Source organism: Salmo salar, chromosome 14, assembly GCF_965601325.2.
Source record: "Salmo salar chromosome 14, fSalSal1, whole genome shotgun sequence".
In the NCBI taxonomy this organism is placed as follows: Eukaryota; Metazoa; Chordata; class Actinopteri; order Salmoniformes; family Salmonidae; genus Salmo; species Salmo salar.
In genome coordinates this window covers 47,032,707-47,051,838 of record NC_138304.1, presented here as the reverse complement: position 1 = coordinate 47,051,838, position 19,132 = coordinate 47,032,707, and the positions used below count along the sequence as shown (strand labels likewise).

The following is a 19,132-nucleotide window of genomic DNA, read 5'->3' as shown; positions in this document are numbered from 1 at the left end:
GTCCCCCTTTGCTGCTATAACAGCTGCCACTCTTTTGGGAAGGCTTTCCATTAGACGTTGGAACATCGGGCACTGATGTTGGGCGATTAGGCTTAGCTCGCAGTCGGCGTACCAATTCATCCCAAAGGTGTTCGACGGGGTTGAGGTCAGGGCTCTGTGCAGGCCAGTCAAGTTCTTCCACAACAATCTCGACAAACCATTTCTGTATGGACCTCGCTTTGTGCACGGTGCCATTGTCATGCTGAAACAGGAAAGGGTCTCCTCAAACTGTTGCCACAAAGTTGGAAGCACAAAATCGTCTAGAATGTCACTGTATGCTGTAGTGTTAAGATTTCCCTTCACTGGAACTAAGGGGACTAGCCTGAACCATGAAAAACAGCCCCAGCCCATTATTCCTCATCCACCAAACTTTACAGTTGGCACTATGCATTGGGGCAGGTGGCGTTCTCCTGGCATCCACCAAACCCAGATTCGTCCGTCGGACTGCCAGACGGTGAAGAGTGATTCATCACTCTATAGAAAGCATTTCCACTGCTCCAGAGTCCAATAGTGGTGATGCTTGGTATTTCTCATGGTGATCTGGCTGCTCGGCCATTGAAACCCATTTCATAAAGTTCCCTGATGAACAGTTCTTGTGCCGACCTTGCTTTCAAAGGCAGTTGGGATCTCGGAAGTGAATGTTGCAACCGAGGACAGGAGATTTTTACGCGCTACGCGCTTCAGCACTCGGCGGTCGCGTTCTGTGAACTCGTGTGGCCTACCACTTTGCGGCTGAGCAGGTGTTGCTCCTAAACGTTTCCACTTCGCAATAACAGCACTTACAGTTGACCAGTGCAGCTCTAGCAGAGCAGAAATTTGACAAACTGACTTGTAAAAGTGTTATCCTGTGATGGTGCCACGTTGAAAGCCACTGAGCTCTTCAGTAAGACCATTCTACTGCCAATGTTTGTCTATGGAGATTGCATGGCTGTGTGCTCTATTTTATACACCTATCAGCAATGGGTGTGCCTGAAATAGCCGAATCTGCTAATTTGAATGAGAGTTACCATACTTTTGTATATATAGTGTATGCATGCCTACTGTGTGTGTGTGTGTGTGTGTGTGTGTGTGTGTGTGTGTGTGTGTGTGTGCGTGTGTGTGTGTATTTTTATACACAGTCAGTGTACCATACCAGGTAAGTACTCGGGAAAGAACAGTAGCCCTGAAGCAGACACGTGATTTGTTGACATTGTCCCATTTGGGAAGGTTGTCCACGCCTTGCCCATGTTTTAGACCAATAGAAATAGGGTTGGATTTACATGCGTCTACGGAGCCGATATAAATACACCATTTGAAACCTTCAAGTTCAAGTGAATATCATATTACGTAGTTGGACAACTTTACAAAAATAGACTTTTACAAGCGGTAAAATACATTCCAGCGGATTAAAGTGACAAACAATTTTCTTTTTCATTTGGAAAGTTCTTTCATTAAATTGAATCAACTGTACTATGGGAAAAGAAATCACCTGGTTGATCATAATTGGGATTTGTATCAAGTCGTCATGTGAGTCTCTCTTCAACACTGAAACTCCTGCTCTCAGTAAGTCGGACGATTCTTTTATTCTCTCAAATTAATTCATGCATTACTCTGAATACAAACGTTATGTAAAAAATGTAATACATTTATGTTTTGTAAGCAGATTATAATAGGCTACATGCTGATGATAAAAGGTGCGGTGAGTTCTTTAACAATTGGAACATTTGTGCCATGGGAATTGGAAAGTTGGCATTTGGCTGAGGCAGTTTCCATGAAGGCAGTTTCCATGAAGGCAGTTTCCATGAACATGTTTTGAGCTCTGACAGACAGACAGTTCATTATTCGGAGGAACAAAACTCCCCTAACCTGTTGGTGTTTTATTAGGATACGAGGAGTGTACCCTGGTCCCAGATCACCTGAACATATGGGCTAGAAGAGATTTCACAAAATCATGACACATTCATATGTACATGTACTTTATAACCATATTTTTATGTATGCATATTAATATTTAAATATGTATCAGATTATGTTTTTAAACTTTAACTAAATATTGTAAATGATGAGGTTTGGGATGATTTTATAATTTTGCAATCTGAGAGAGGAATGACTAGTTCTCTCTGGTTGAACCTCTACAGCCCTAAGGACCATTTTGTGCTTTTGAACCCATGAGAATATGCATTATGCACCGGTGCCTTTGAACACCGGTGTCTATAAACATCTGTGCCTATACTGTTACTGTATCTGCCAGCATAATAGGTCATTAATTGCCATGTACTTAAATGTTTTAGAAACACTTGATACAAAGTGGGGATCATGTCTTTAATCTCTCCCTCTGTCCCTCCAGGCAATGGTAAAGACTGGATACTGGACTACACTGACATAGAGACCAAGTTCTCAGTGCGTTCAGTTGAGGAGCCAGAGGAGGATCTGTGTTACCTGGTGCCAGGCAAAAAGGATACAGTCACACAGTGTGGCTTCAAAATCAGCTTACCTACGTTCGCCATCATACATGGCTGGTCGGTAAGTAGCTACCTGGATAACAGGAATGTAGCCTGGTCCCAGATCAGCTGGATAACAGGAATGTAGCCTGGTCCCAGGTCACCTGGATAACAGGAATGTAGCCTGGTCTCAGATCTGCTGGATAACAGGAATGTAGCCTGGTCCCAGATCAGCTGAATAACAGGAATGTAGCCTGGTCCCAGGTCACCTGAATAACAGGAATGTAGCCTGGTCCCAGGTCACCTGAATAACAGGAATGTAGCCTGGTCTCAGATCTGCTGGATAACAGGAATGTAGCCTGGTCCCAGATCAGCTGAATAACAGGAATGTAGCCTGGTCCCAGGTCACCTGAATAACAGGAATGTAGCCTGGTCTCAGATCTGCTGGATAACAGGAATGTTGCCTGGTCCCAGGTCACCTGAATAACAGGAATGTAGCCTGGTCCCAGGTCACCTGAATAACAGGAATGTAGCCTGGTCCCAGGTCACATGAATAACAGGAATGTAGCCTGGTCCCAGATCAGCTGGATAACGGGAATGTAGCCTGGTCCCAGATCAGCTGAATAACAGGAATGTAGCCTGGTCCCAGGTCACCTGAATAACAGGAATGTAGCCTGGTCCCAGATCAGCTGGATAACAGGAATGTAGCCTGGTCCCAGATCAGCTGGATAACAGGAATGTAGCCTGGTCCCAGATCAGCTGGATAACAGGAATGTAGCCTGGTCCCAGATCAGCTGGATAACAGGAGTGTAGCCTGGTCCGAGATCTGTTTGTGAAGCCACAATAGTAAAGTCTTCCCCCATTCAGTGTCTCTCTTACTGCTCCCACTGCTGGCTGTTACATGCTGTTACATGCTGTTACATGCTGCTACATGCTGCTACATGCTGTTACATGCTGCTACATGCTGTTACATGATGTTACATGCTGTTACATGATGTTACATGCTGTTAATTGCTGTTACATGCTGCTACATGCTGTTACATGCTGTTACATGCTGTTACATGCTGCTACATGCTGTTACATGCTGTTACATGCTGTTACATGCTGCTACATGCTGCTACATGCTGTTACATGCTGTTACATGCTGTTACATGATGTTACATGCTGTTACATGATGTTACATGCTGTTAATTGCTGTTACATGCTGCTACATGCTGTTACATGCTGTTACATGCTGCTACATGCTGCTACATGCTGTTACATGCTGTTACATGTGCTTTACTTAATGGGAATCCCTCAGGCTCTGTCAATGACATTTAACACATATCATTTGTTTATCCCAGAGGGGCCATTACTTTGGGCACACGGAAGAGATAATACTAGGTAGGAAGGACATACCAACTCCATAGCAATATGCCACAGAGGACAATACCACACACCTCAACTTCACATCAACATACCACCAACAGACATCACAGATGTCCTACATCAACATGGGCCTACACCACAGCAATGACATCACCAGGTTCAGGTCTACCTAAACAGTAACCCTAATGTAGTGCTGCCACATAGGGTCTGGTTAGTAGCGCTACTACATAGGGTCTGGTTAGTAGCGCTACCACATAGGGTCTGGTTAGTAGCGCTACTACATAGGGTCTGGTTAGTAGCGCTACCACATAGGGTCTGGTTAGTAGCGCTACCACATAGGGTCTGGTTAGTAGCGCTACCACATAGGGTCTGGTTAGTAGCGCTACCACATAGGGTCTGGTTAGTAGCGCTACCACATAGGGTCTGGTTAGTAGTGCCCTACATAGGGTCTGGTTAGTACTGCCCTACATAGGGTCTGGTTAGTATTGCACTACATAGGGTCTGGTTAGTAGCGCTACCACATAGGGTCTGGTTAGTACTGCCCTACATAGGGTCTGGTTAGTACTGCCCTACATAGGGTTTGGTTAGTATTGCACAACATAGGGTCTGGTTAGTACTGCACTACATAGGGTCTGGTTAGTAGCGCTACCACATAGGGTCTGGTTAGTAGCGCTACCACATAGGGTCTGGTTAGTAGTGCCCTACATAGGGTCTGGTTAGTAGTGCACTACATAGGGTCTGGTTAGTATTGCACTACATAGGGTCTGGTTAGTAGCGCTACCACATAGGGTCTGGTTAGTAGTGCACTACATAGGGTCTGGTTAGTAGTGCACTACATAGGGTCTGGTTAGTAGCGCTACCACATAGGGTCTGGTTAGTAGTGCCCTACATAGGGTCTGGTTAGTAGTACCCTACATAGGGTCTGGTTAGTACTGCCCTACATAGGGTCTGGTTAGTAGTTCCCTACATAGGGTCTGGTTAGTAGTGCCCTACATAGGGTCTGGTTAGTACTGCCCTACATAGGGTCTGGTTAGTACTGCCCTACATAGGGTCTGGTTAGTAGCGCTGCCACATAGGGTCTGGTTAGTAGTGCACTACATAGGGTCTGGTTAGTAGTGCACTACATAGGGTCTGTTTAGTAGTGCCCTACATAGGGTCTGGTTAGTAGTGCCCTACATAGGGTCTGTTTAGTAGTGCCCTACATAGGGTCTGTTTAGTAGTGCCCTACATAGGGTCTGGTTAGTAGTGCCCTACATAGGGTCTGGTTAGTAGTGCCCTACATAGGGTCTGGTTAGTAGTGTCCTACATAGGGTCTGGTTAGTAGTGCCCTACATAGGGTCTGGTTAGTAGTGCCCTACATAGGGTCTGGTTAGTAGTGCCCTACATAGGGTCTGGTTAGTAGTGCCCTACATAGGGTCTGGTTAGTAGTGCCCTACATAGGGTCTGGTTAGTAGTGTACTACATAGGGTCTGGTTAGTAGCGCTGCCACATAGGGTCTGGTTAGTAGTGCCCTACATAGGGTCTGGTTAGTAGTGTACTACATAGGGAATAGTGTGTCTTTGAGGTTTGCCCTAACGGTCCTGTAAGTCATCCCTAATACACTTGTATCATCCTGCCTTGTGTTCTAGGTGGCAGGTCTGTTTGAGAGCTGGATCCACAAGCTGGTAGCGGCCCTGTTTGAGCGTGTGCCCAATGCCAACGTTATAGTGGTGGACTGGCTGGACCGGGCCCAGCACCACTACCCCAACTCTGCTGCCAACACCAAGCTGGTTGGAGAGGATGTGGCCAGGCTCATCAACTGGCTGGAGGTGAGGGTTTGATCATGATTCCGTTTTGGTACACTACTGTAATGATAATGTATTGGATTTATACAAGGGAGAAAGTAGATGTCATTTCTTCCCGTAACGGTACCACTTAATCATGGAAATCCATATAGAATCCCTATTAATTCAATAGGATCACTGTGGCACTAGTCTGAAGATTTGTAATTTAACTTTTAAAATGTATTACCTTTTTGTGGTAACACAACCAATCGTGATGTTTTCATCTAATTGTCAACCAATCACATCAAAAGGCTCCTTTACTAGGCTACCCGCGGCCGTTCATCCACGCGTAACGTATTTCCAGCCACCAAACAGAGGTGAATGGAAAGAGACATCTTTCACACAAATGGCAAAAAAAAAGTGTAATGGCATTTGGCGATTGTCATTAATGTCACGTCCTGACCCTAGTAGGATGTCATTTTCTATAGTAGAGTAGGTCAGGGCGTGACAGGGGGTGTTTTTCTGTTTTCTATTTCTATGTTTAAGTTCTAGTTTTTTTTATTTCTATGTTGGTTTTGTTTGGTATGATCTCCAATTAGAGGCAGCTGGTCATCGTTGTCTCTAATTGGAGGTTATATTTAAGCTGATGTTTGTCCCACCTGTTTTTGTGGGTGATTATTTGTGAGTAGTGTTTGCTTCTCCTCTGCGTCACGGTTTGTTATTTTGTAGATTTCAGTTATTTGATGTACTGCATAGTTTTCACGGATTTAATAAAATGTGGAACTACAACCACGCTGCACTTTGGTCCACTCCTTTTGATAGCCGTGACAATTAAACCAGAATTTATGTGTCCACTGCTTTCCGCGCGTGTCTCGGTGTCGGCCATTCATATCTGCCTTAGCAAAATTGCAGTGTTCTCGTCGAACCACATCGCATTTTGGAGAGTAGGCCATACCACCTGTTGTGATAGGCTCATGTTTTACAGGTACGGCGTACCCCCACTATTTATTTTGCCGTATCTGCCGTACTTTCACCCCTGGATTTATATATAGATGTTGGATCTTAATTTGAGCCAGTTTGCTACAGCAGGAACATAATCCTGCATCAACAGGAAATGTGAATTATTATGAATCGACATTTTTGTAGGGGTTGATACTTTTTTCATAAGGGAAAATATAATCTGAAATTTCTATGTAGAAATTACAATCTTCAGAATCCTTTTCGAACCTCAAGTGCACTACATGTTCTACATTTCTTGTATTGCAGGAAAGTTATCATGTAACAGGGTGATACATTAAGATTTTTCCTTCCTCAAATTGCTTTATTTGCCTGATCTGTATATTTGCATAAGCAAGGAGAGAGAGAAAGAAAGCGGGAGAGAGAGAGAACGAAAGAGGGGGTGAGAGAGAGAGGGGGGGGGTGACGAGAGAGAGGGGGTGAGAGAGGGGGGGGGGTGGCGAGAGAGAGAGGGGGTGAGAGAGAGAGGGGGGGTGACGAGAGAGAGAGAGGGTGAGAGAGAGAGAGGGGGGGTGAGAGAGAGAGAAAGAAAGCGGGAGAGAGAGAGAACGAGAGCGGGGGTGAGAGAGAGAGGGAGAGGGTGAGAGAGAGAGGGGGGGGGTGACGAGAGAGAGAGGGGGTGAGAGAGAGAGGGGGGGGGGTGACGAGAGAGAGAGAGGGGGTGAGAGAGAGAGGGGGGGTTGACGAGAGAGCGAGAGAGAGAGAATTAGCAATGGAGATCGATGCAGTTTGATGTGATAGTCAACTGTTCTACCACTCTGATAATTCCAGAACCATAATCCATCTGTTCTCTTACTGTGCAGTTATTTATGTGGATCTGAAATGCACCAATCATCTGTTAGAAGTAAATGATACCTCCCTTCAGGTGGATCTGAAGTATGACCTGAAGAACATCCACCTGCTGGGCTACAGCCTGGGAGCACATGTGGCTGGCGTAGCTGGAAACCTGACCAACAACAAGGTCAACAGGATCACTGGTGGGTAGGACTTAGATGCTCTCATCCCTCGTATGGTGCCTGTAGGAGCAGGTTTCTGTAGGACCAATAGAGACATATAACCATCTCTCAATCCACCTCAACTCTGCTACTCAGGGACCCGCTGGTGGGTAGGACCAGACCAGAGCCAGATAACAGAGTAATATCACTGGTGGGTATGACCAGACCAGAGCCAGATAACAGAGTAATATCACTGGTGGGTATGACCAGACCAGAGCCAGATAACAGAGTAATATCACTGGTGGGTAGGACCAGACCAGAGCCAGATAACAGAGTAATATCACTGGTGGGTAGGACCAGACCAGAGCCAGATAACAGAGTAATATCACTGGTGGGTAGGACCAGACCAGAGCCAGATAACAGAGTAATATCACTGGTGGGTATGACCAGACCAGAGCCAGATAACAGAGTAATATCACTGGTGGGTAGGACCAGACCAGAGCCAGATAACAGAGTAATATCACTGGTGGGTAGGACCAGACCAGAGCCAGATAACAGAGTAATATCACTGGTGGGTAGGACCAGACCAGAGCCAGATAACAGAGTAATATCACTGGTGGGTATGACCAAAAAAAGATATATAACAGAGAAGTATATGGCTCTGGGTAGGACCCAGCCCTCGTATGGTGTCTGTCCATCTGTCAATCAACCTAATCACTGCTGTGTCATTAGGCTCTGTTCCAAACCTAAGATATACACGTGTGCCCTTAATTATTTTTGGTATTTACGTTGCACCCCTATAGCAGTTATAATGGTTGTTGCCTATCAATTTGCAGTCACTCCACTTTGGTCAGCCAATCACTGCTTAAGTAAACACCCAACTCATTGCCCCTCCCGTCTTCTATTTAGAGTGAGTGAGACTATTTATAACACCCAAAAGGACTATTTATAACCCCCTGAAATGACTATTTATAACCCCTGAAATGACTATTTATAACCCCCTGAAATGACTATTATAACCCCCTGAAATGACTATTTATAACCCCTGAAATGACTATTTATAACACCCAAAAGGACTATTTATACCCCCTGAAATGACTATTTATAACCCCTGAAATGACTATTTATAACCCCCCTGAAACTACTATTTATAACCCCCTGAAATGACTATTTATAACCCCCTGAAATTACTATTTATAACCCCTGAAATGACTATTTATAACACCCAAAAGGACTATTTATACCCCCTGAAATGACTATTTATAACCCCTGAAATGACTATTTATAACACCCAAAAGGACTATTTATACCCCCTGAAATGACTATTTATAACCCCCTGAAATGACTATTTATAACCCCCAGAAATGACTATTTATAACCCCTGAAATGACTATTTATAACACCCAAAAGGACTATTTATACCCCCAGAAATGACTATTTATAACCCCCTGAAATGACTATTTATAACCCCTGAAATGACTATTTATAACCCCTGAAATGACTATTTATAACCCCCTGAAATGACTATTTATAACCCCTGAAATGACTATTTATAACACCCAAAAGGACTATTTATACCCCCTGAAATGACTATTTATAACCCCCTGAAATGACTATTTATAACCCCCTGAAATGACTATTTATAACCCCTGAAATGACTATTTATAACACCCAAAAGGACTATTTATACCCCCTGAAATTACTATTTATAACCCCCTGAAATTACTATTTATAACCCCCTGAAATGAATATTTATAACCCCTGAAATGACTATTTATAACACCCCAAAAGACTGCTGTATAAGACTCAAAAGGCTTGTACCTTGAACCATGTGTTCTAATACATCATGGCAGGCTGACACCACAACAGCAGGCTGACACCACAACAGCAGGTTGACACCACAACAGCAGGTTGACACCACAACAGCAGGCTGACACCACAACAGCAGGCTGACACCACAACAGCAGGCTGACACCACAACAGTGCAGGCTGACACCACAACAGCGCAGGCTGACACCACAACAGCGCAGGCTGACACCACAACAGCAGGCTGACACCACAACAGCGCAGGCTGACACCACAACAGCAGACTGACACCACAACAGCAGGCTGACACCACAACAGCAAGCTGACACCACAACAGCAGGCTGACACCACAACAGCAGGCTGACAGTGTTCTGAATATATGCAGTAGTTAGTAACTATTAACAACAGAGCAGATTATAGAAGTTCTACCACTGAAAGTTACTGTAAGATACTAGTTCTCTAATGTCCCTCTCCCTGTCCTGCTCTCTCTGTCAGGCATGGATCCGGCTGGGCCTCGCTTCGAATACGCTGAGCACCGAAACCGCCTGTCTCCTGACGATGCAACATTTGTGGACGTCCTCCACACCAACACCAGGGGGTCTCCAGATCTCAGTATCGGTATTCAGAGACCCGTGGGCCACGTGGACATCTACCCCAACGGAGGAACCGCACAGCCAGGCTGCTCCTTCCGGTACACCGTAGACATGATGAGAAGCTTTGGCCTCCACAGTGAGTAGACCCAGGCTTCACTCCAACTCCCACAAACCCTCGCACTGTAGTTCAATAGAACTAGGGATCTACAGTGAAAAGACACAGGCTTAACTCCAACTCCCACAAACCCTCACACTGTAGTTCAATAGAACTAGGCATCTACAGTGAATAGACACAGGCTTAACTCCAACTCCAACTCCCACAAACCCTCACACTGTAGTTTAATAGAGTACCACAGTATGAGTCATAATACCCATAAAATATCAAATCACATCAACATAAAAAAGGTTGGCCTCATACACATATTTAGTAGATGTTATTGCGGGTGTAGCAAAATGCTTGTGTTCCTAGCTCCAACAGTGCAGTAATATCTAACAATACACAACAATACACAAATCTAAAAGTTAAAGAATGGAATTAAGAAATATATAAATATTAGGACGAGCAATGTCGGAATTGGCATTGACTAAAATACAGTAGAATAGAATACAGCATATACATGTACATAAAATGAGTAAAGCAGTATGTAAACATGATTAAAATGACTAGTGTTCCATTATTAAAGTGGCCAGTGATCCCATGTCTATGTATATAGGGCAGCAGAGTACGGTCAAACAAGGAAATGGTTTCAATCATTTCTCCACCATTCATTTTTCCCATAAGGGATTTTTCCAATAGGGCGTGACATTTTGATAACCGTGTAAGTCTCTCTAGGACAAGGTGACTTTTATCATTTGCTTGTATTTACCTCCAAAATGAAATGCTAATTGGCTGCTAATGTGGCTATCATAAAAAACTAGAAATGCCATGATGATCAGGATGAGACTGCTGAATCAAGGCAAAGGTAAGACTCTCTGGATTAACTATCTAATGTTAGCTAAATGCAGTAATGAATTTACAATTACATTTACAATTCTGTGAACTGTCTTGTGCAAGTTTTAAATTGACACAATACTTGTTTAGCAAAGGTGTCAGCTAGAGATGACGTGCAGGAACTGGCAGGGATTTGTAGTCTGGCATGATGTCTACTTTGATGATAATTAGCAATTTTGAATCTGAGAGTAAATAGAGCCAAATATATTGATAAAAGTCACCTTGTCCGAGAAAGATTTATCAAAACGTCACGCCAGGGTAAGCCTACATGAAACACAGCCCTTATTTTAAGTGTTTCTAAAATTCCCTATGGGAAAAATAAATGGAGGAAAAACGATTGGAACCATTTCCCTGTTTGACCGCTAGGTTTTATGGGTATTATGACACCTCCACCGTAAGGCTCTGTAGAACTAGGCATCAACAGTAAGTAGACCCAGGCTTAACTCCAAATCCCACAAACATTTACACTATAGTTTGATAGAACTATATCTACAGTCATAGAATTCCATATATAATTATTGGATTTCTCTACCTGGTATCTAAGTAGCCTCTTCCTCGACCAACCCTGGATTCACACTGTAGTGATTTTGTTTGTTTTATCATTACACAAGTGTAGGACAAAAAAAACACACACAAGACAACATCATTGTTTCCCAATCTGTTTTTCATTGACCTTCATACGTGCCTGTTGCACATTTACGTTGTATTTCAGCATTACAACATCTGATTCTATCCAACTCATCATCAAGGCTTTACGTGTTGAATGAAACATACTAATGCTGGAACAGAACAGAATGTTCAAAACAGCCGGGAGTCCGAGAGGAATGGATTGGGTAACGCTGATGTTCTTTAGTTTATAGTTCAACAGTACAGTGTGGCGTTTAGTAGTAAGAGGACACTCGCTCTGCATTGGTGTTCTGAAGGTGAACATAATGTCCAACACACATCACTCATAACTATTCCTCTCCTGTGCCATACCCTGCATTTATTTTGTTATTTTATTGAACCAGACTTGGATCAGATCCTGAAGTGCGCCCATGAGCGCTCTGTGCACCTGTTCATCGACTCGCTGGTGAACAAACAGCAGCAAAGCATGGCCTACCGCTGCAACTCCAAAGACGCTTTCGACAGGGGCCTATGTCTCAGTTGCCGTAAGAACCGCTGCAACAACATGGGCTTTGGTGTCAACAAGATACGCACCACCAGGAGCGCCAAGATGTACCTGAAGACCGGCGCCAGTATGCCCTTCAAAGGTGGGTTGGTTAATCTGTTAGACAGCTGATTGATAGCTGGGCGGTGTGTTCCTAAACAACGCGGATCAAACTGAGAAAGCTCGTCAAAGTTCCGTATTGTAGTATCTAGGTTCTCCTCCTTCTTATTCTCCTCCTCTTTCTCCTTCTTCTTCTTCTTCTTCTTCTTGTTTATGATGTGTAAACAATCTGTTCTGTTCTCCACCCTCAGTCTTCCACTACCAGATAAAGTTCCATGTATTCAACCAGCAGAACCTGAGTCTGAACGAGCAGCCCTTCATCGTGTCTCTTTATGGAACCCACGGAGAGAAGGAGGCCGTCCAACTCATTCTGTAAGCAACTCTGCTAAACATTCAACTTCTTACAATTTAGTACTGGGTTATGTATTTTTTGCTGTTCATTTTCTGTTTAGTTTACAATCGATTTACATTAGGTTACTTCAGCGTTACTTTGCATTGTCTATTGAAATGGTACAGTGAAGTTGTGCGTAATTCCCATGCACTACTGATTTATGATAGAGCAAAACAAATATTTATTTCTGGCCCAGCACCCCGTTAAAAGTTCTGTTTGTTTTATTTTGTATGCGTTTACCTAACTATGCTAACCCCCCAACCCAGGTCCAACGTGACCACCAACACTACTGTGTCCTTCCTACTGACCACTGACGTAGACCTGGGAGAGCTGCTGAGAGTCACGCTGCAGTGGGACAGTGACTCATACTTCTCTTTCTTCAACTCAAACGAGTTCATGGTCCGCAGGATTAGAGTCAAAACGGGAGAGACCCAGTCCAAGTCAGCATCTACTTTTATCTGTCTACTGCAGTCTAACATATCTATCTCTTGTATATGAATTTACCTTAGGGACCTACTTGATTGACTTAACTCTAGTAGAGTACAGTAGAATACAGTAGAGTAGAGTAGAGTACAGTAGAGTAGAGTGGGCTGAAAAGTTTATTTGACTCTACTCCGCTCTACTCTACTCTGCTATACTGTACTCTACGCTACTCTACTGAACTGTACTCTACTGTACTCTACTGTACTCTACTTTACTGTACTCTACTCTACTGTACTGTACTGTACTCTGCTATACTTTATTCTACTCTACTGTACTGTACTCTACTGTACTCGACTGTACTTTATTATACTCTACTGTACTGTACTCTACTGTACTCTACTGTACTCTACTCTAATCTACTGTACTCTACTGTACTGTACTCTACTGTACTCTACTGTCATGTACTCTGCTATACTTTACTCTACTCTACTCTCCCCTATTCTACCCTACTCTACTGTACTCTGCTCTACTCTACTCTACCCTATTCTACCCTGCTCTACTCTATTGTACTCTGCTATACTTTACTTTACTCTACCCTACTATACTGTACTCTGCTGTACTGAACTCTACTCTAGTCAACAATCCACGCTGATTTTCTTGAGTTGAGATGAATGGAGTGATTTTAAGTGTATGTGTGTATGATGGTGATTGTGACTTGCTTCTCCTGCAGGGTGATTTTCAGAGCAGAAAGTGACGGGAAGTTTGCTCACCTGGTCCAAGGAGGTGACCCTGTGACCTTCACCAAGTCTAAAGAGGATCAGAACAGCAGGACGCATGAGAGGTGAGAGACTCAGTGACACTGACTTGGTTGATTTAATTTATTACACAAGATAAAAAAATATACAGCCACAAACCAATGTAATGGCAATTCACTCATAATAAATAATCTAGTATAACATAAAATATTATAGGATAACACAAAGAAGTATCTTATTTCCATTGGTTGGTTTCAGTATAGTTAGGGAGTTCTTCCTGACCATGTGACTAACGGGACCAGGAAAAGAGATATGACATGACCAGTTACAGCCCACCCAATGACATGCTTCCTTTGCCAACACTATGTTTGTGTCTGTTTGCAGAAACCACAGACTGAAGATGCAGGGCAGCTTCTTCAAACAAGGCCTGAACGGCGCTGCCACAGACACATCGCCATCATCGTCATCGTTACCCCCATCACCAGAGCATTGAGGTCATATACTGTAGATATTATTGTAGTAGCTGGTTAGTAGAAGAGTATACCCTCTGGTTAAGTGTATGTATGGGCGAATGACACCCTTTTCCCCATACGGTGGCCACCTATGTACCCGGGTCATGATCTGCATCAAGGATTTCAGTTACGTTCTCAAATCTCAAGTCAGGATTTCAGCCGAAGATCTGTAGAAGTGTTTGAGATTGTGACTCAAATCTCAAGTCAGGATTTCATAATAGTGTAAAAACAGTATATGTTTTTATAATAATATATATATGGTTTAACATTCCAATCAAGAAGTCAAACTCGGTTTGGTATGTTCTCCTTCATAACAGTCAGCTCTGAAAACGTGATGATGGATTTCATGATAGTGTGATTTCTTTGTTCCTTTCATTGCGTATTTAAATATGTGACGTTTCTTTAATTCAAATATATCTTACTGAATTGTTATTTATCACACATGTATCCTTTATATATATTATATTATTTTTTATTATTATAATTGACTTTGTCAACCTTTTAGCTGTTACAGTTTTTTAATTAAAGGGATCAACGTTTAGGATGCAAGCAATATATTTACATCAGTATTGTAACCACGGTTTTTTTTGTGTGCCAATTGTGTTACAACGCTGTGAAATCCAAGTCACCTGACGGTAATACCGATCAGCACAGGACCCTTTACAGGCTGTCAATAACCCAGGCCACCGTATTGAAGGAAATCTAGTATGTACCCCAAATGGCACCCTATTCCCCATATAGTGCACTATGGGCCCTGGTCAAAAGTAGTGCACTATATAGGGAATAGGGTGCCCTTTAAGACGCACCCCTACTGTATACATTCAGCAGTTCACCCAGCTACACATGGTAGTAAAAATAAAAGTTTCCTAGCTGATTTGGATGGGCAGTGTAGTATGTAGACAATATTGGTTGTACAGTATATCACTTATCATTTAGATTGTATATAATGGTTTGTTTCCTGTGGTAAGTCTGCTTTTAAAGCCTATATTTAAATGTTTTGATCCCAATAAACACCATAGCTTGGATTTGATTGAGTTTCTGGTCTAGTTCTTGAGTCAGTTACTGTACATTGCATTTGGAAACATTTTGGGAGTGGGTGACTGCATTTCTTCATCTCAAATGCTCATCGGCATCACATTCACATTCCACATGCTTTCCACCTCAGGAATACTTTACCCAGTGGAATAGCTGACTCTATATAGTACTGAATAATGGTAATAGTTTAATCAGCACTACAATACTGAATAATGGTAATGGATTAATCAGAACTACAATACTGAATAATGGTAACAGTTTAATCAGAACTACAATACTGAATAATGGTAACAGTTTAATCAGAACTACAATACTGAGTAATGGTAACAGTTTAATCAGCACTACAATACTGAATAATGGTAACAGTTTAATCAGAACTACAATACTGAGTAATGGTAACAGTTTAATCAGAACTACAATACTGAATAATGGTAACAGTTTAATTGTCACGTTCTCTATCTTCAAATTCCCTGTCACATATGAGCCAAGGCGCAGCGTGCCGGTAATTCCACATCTTTATTGAAGAAAACCGAACCAAAACAATAAACAGACAGAAACATAACACACCACAACTGTGGCGTACACACACAGAAATAATAATAACCCACAAACACAGGTGGGGAAAAGGCTGCCTAAGTATGATTCCCAATCAGAGACAACGAATGACAGCTGCCTCTGATTGGAAACCATACTCGGCCAATAAAGAAAAAACAACATAGACATACAACACATAGAATGCCCACCCCATGTCACACCTTGACCTAACCAAACAGAGAAAAACGGCTCTCTCAGGTCAGGGCGTGACATTAATCAGAACTACAATACTGAATAATGGTAACAGTTTAATCAGAAATACAATACTGAATAATGGTAACAGTTTAATCAGAACTACAATACTGAATAATGGTAACAGTTTAATCAGAACTACAATACTGAATAATGGTAATAGTTTAATCAGAACTACAATACTGAATAATGGTAACAGTTTAATCAGAACTACAATACTGAATAATGGTAACAGTTTAATCAGAACTACAATACTGAATAATGGTAACGGTTTAATCAGAACTACAATACTGAATAATGGTAACAGTTTAATCAGAAATACAATACTGAACAATGGTAACAGTTTAATCAGAACTACAATACTGAATAATGGTAACAGTTTAATCAGAACTACAATACTCAATATTTTAAGTTAGAGTTCAAGTTCAGGTGATTTTCCAGTACTAATGGTAATTGTTTAACAGGGAAACTCTCCCGGTCGCCTCAGCTGGGATTTTATACATTACTCACCAACAACACAGTCTGCTGGTGCCGATGTTTGAAAAAGCACCCCAATACACTCATGTTGTACAGCGCATTTGACACAACGGTTGTGATACAACTGATATTGTTGGGATAAAACAGAGTTTGTCTTACATAATCTACAGTATGTATACAACCTGATCATCGTAGCTCCTAGGGGTCCCAGATGTCTGGGGAGAGTAGGAGGTTTATAGTATTGACACAGAGGCTGTGCGAGGCTCCTCGCTCCTTAGGGAACATCCACAGAACCCTCGCTCCTCAGGGAACATCTACAGAACCCTCGCTCCTCCGGGAACATCTACAGAACCCTCGCTCCTCCGGGAACATCCACAGAACCCTCGCTCCTCAGGGAACATCTATAGAACCCTCGCTCCTTAGGGAACATCCACAGAACCCTCGCTCCTCCGGGAACATCTACAGAACCCTCGCTCCTCCGGGAACATCTACAGAACATCTCGCTCCTCCGGGAACATCTACAGAACCCTCGCTCCTCAGGGAACATCTACAGAACCCTCGCTCCTCCGGGAACATCTACAGAACCCTCGCTCCTCAGGGAACATCTACAGAACCCTCGCTCCTTAGGGAACATCTATAGGCTCCTTACTAGGTCCATGCTGTCTACTGTCCATGCTGTTCTACTGTCTACTGTCCATGCGGTTCTACTGTCCATGCTGTTCTACTGTCTACTGTCCATGCAGTTCTACTGTCTACTGTCCATGCAGTTCTACTGTCTACTGTCCATGCTGTTCTACTGTCTACTGTCCATGCTGTTCTACTGTCTACTGTCTACTGACTACTGTCCATGCTGTTCTACTGTCTACTGTCCATGCTGTTCTACTGTCTACTGTCCATGCTGTTCTACTGTCTACTGTCTACTGTCCATGCAGTTCTACTGTCTACTGTCCATACTGTTCTACTGTCTACTGTCCATGCTGTTCTACTGTCTACTGTCCATGCGGTTCTACTGTCCATGCTGTTCTACTGTCTACTGTCCATGCAGTTCTACTGTCTACTGTCCATGCTGTTCTACTGTCTACTGTCCATGCTGTTCTACTGTCTACTGTCCATGCTGTTCTACTGTCTACTGTCCATGCTGTTCTACTGTCTACTGTCTACTGTCTACTGTCCATGCAGTTCTACTGTCTACTGTCCATGCAGTTCTACTGTCTACTGTCCATGCTGTTCTACTGTCTACTGTCCATGCTGTTCTACTGCCTACTGTCTACTGTCAACTGTCCATGCTGTTCTACTGTCTACTGTCTAGTGTCAACTGACTACTGTCCATGCTGTTCTACTGTCTGCTGTCTACTGTCAACTGTCCATGCTGTTCTACTGTCTACTGTCTACTGTCAACTGTCCATGCTGTTCTACTGTCTACTGTCTACTGTCCATGCTGTCCTACTGTCTACTGTCTACTGTCCATGCTGTTCTACTGTCTACTGTCTACTGTCAACTGTCCATGCTGTTCTACTGTCTACTGTCTACTGTCCATGCTGTTCTACTGTCTACTGTCTACTGTCTACTGTCCATGCTGTTCTGGGGAGTCTACACATTCCCATGTGATGGCCTCTTTTGATATCCAGGTGGGTCTAGTAATATTTGATATCCAGGTGGGTCTAGTAATATTTGATATCCAGGTTGGTCTAGTAATATTTGATATCCAGGTGGGTCTAGTAATATTTTATATCCAGGTGGGTCTAGTAGTATTTGATATCCAGGTGGGTCTAGTAATATTTTATATCCAGGTGGGTCTAGTAATATTTGATATCCAGGTGGGTCTAGTAATATTTTATATCCAGGAGGGTCTAGTAATATTTGATATCCAGTTGGGTCTAGTAATATTAGATATCCAGGTGGGTCTAGTAATATTTTATATCCAGGTGGGTCTAGTAATATTTTATATCCAGGTGGGTCTAGTAATATTTGATATCCAGGTGGGTCTAGTAATATTTTATATCCAGGTGGGTCTAGTAATATTTGATATCCAGGTGGGTCTAGTAAGTTTTTATGTCCAGGTGGGTCTAGTAATATTTGATATCCAGTTGGGTCTAGTAATATTATATATCCAGGTGGGTCTAGTAATATTTGATATCCAGGTGGGTCTAGTAATATTATATATCCAGGTGGGTCTAGTAAGTTTTTATATCCAGGTGGGTCTAGTAATATTATATATCCAGGTGGGTCTAGTAATATTTGATATCCAGGTGGGTCTAGTAATATTAGATATCCAGGTGGGTCTAGTAATATTATATATCCAGGTGGGTCTAGTAATATTTGATATCCAGGTGGGTCTAGTAATATTAGATATCCAGGTGGGTCTAGAAAGTTTTTATATCCAGGTGGGTCTAGTAATATTTTATATCCAAGTGGGTCTAGTAATATTTGATATCCAGGTGGGTCTAGTAATATTTGATATCCAGGTGGGTCTAGTAATATTTGATATCCAGGTGGGTCTAGTAAGTTTTTATGTCCAGGTGGGTCTAGTAATATTTGATATCCAGGTGGGTCTAGTAATATTTGATATCCAGGTGGGTCTAGTAATATTTTATATCCAGGTGGGTCTAGT

The 19,132-nt window shown here is 42.7% G+C and overlaps 1 protein-coding gene across 1 annotated transcript; it reads left to right on the top strand.

Annotated features, from left to right (window-relative positions):
- Positions 1-1,334: 1,334 nt before the first annotated feature.
- Positions 1,335-15,253, top strand: LOC106569629 (lipoprotein lipase). The gene is made up of 10 exons (XM_014141182.3): positions 1,335-1,581; positions 2,366-2,541; positions 5,456-5,635; positions 7,473-7,584; positions 9,844-10,077; positions 11,943-12,185; positions 12,394-12,514; positions 12,800-12,973; positions 13,687-13,797; positions 14,096-15,253. The coding sequence occupies exons 1-10, from the start codon at positions 1,491-1,493 to the stop codon at positions 14,202-14,204; spliced, it is 1,551 nt and encodes a 516-aa protein (XP_013996657.1). The 5' UTR covers positions 1,335-1,490; the 3' UTR covers positions 14,205-15,253.
- The last annotated feature ends 3,879 nt before the right edge of the window (positions 15,254-19,132 follow it).

Excerpts from the sequence above, each read along its gene's own strand:
- LOC106569629 (XM_014141182.3), top strand. The coding sequence starts at position 1,491 with ATGGGAAAAGAAATCACCTGGTTGATCATAATTGGGATTTGTATCAAG. Across the intron at positions 10,078-11,942 it reads GAGAAGCTTTGGCCTCCACA|ACTTGGATCAGATCCTGAAG; the intron begins GTGAGTAGACCC and ends TTATTGAACCAG. Across the intron at positions 12,974-13,686 it reads ACGGGAGAGACCCAGTCCAA|GGTGATTTTCAGAGCAGAAA; the intron begins GTCAGCATCTAC and ends CTTCTCCTGCAG.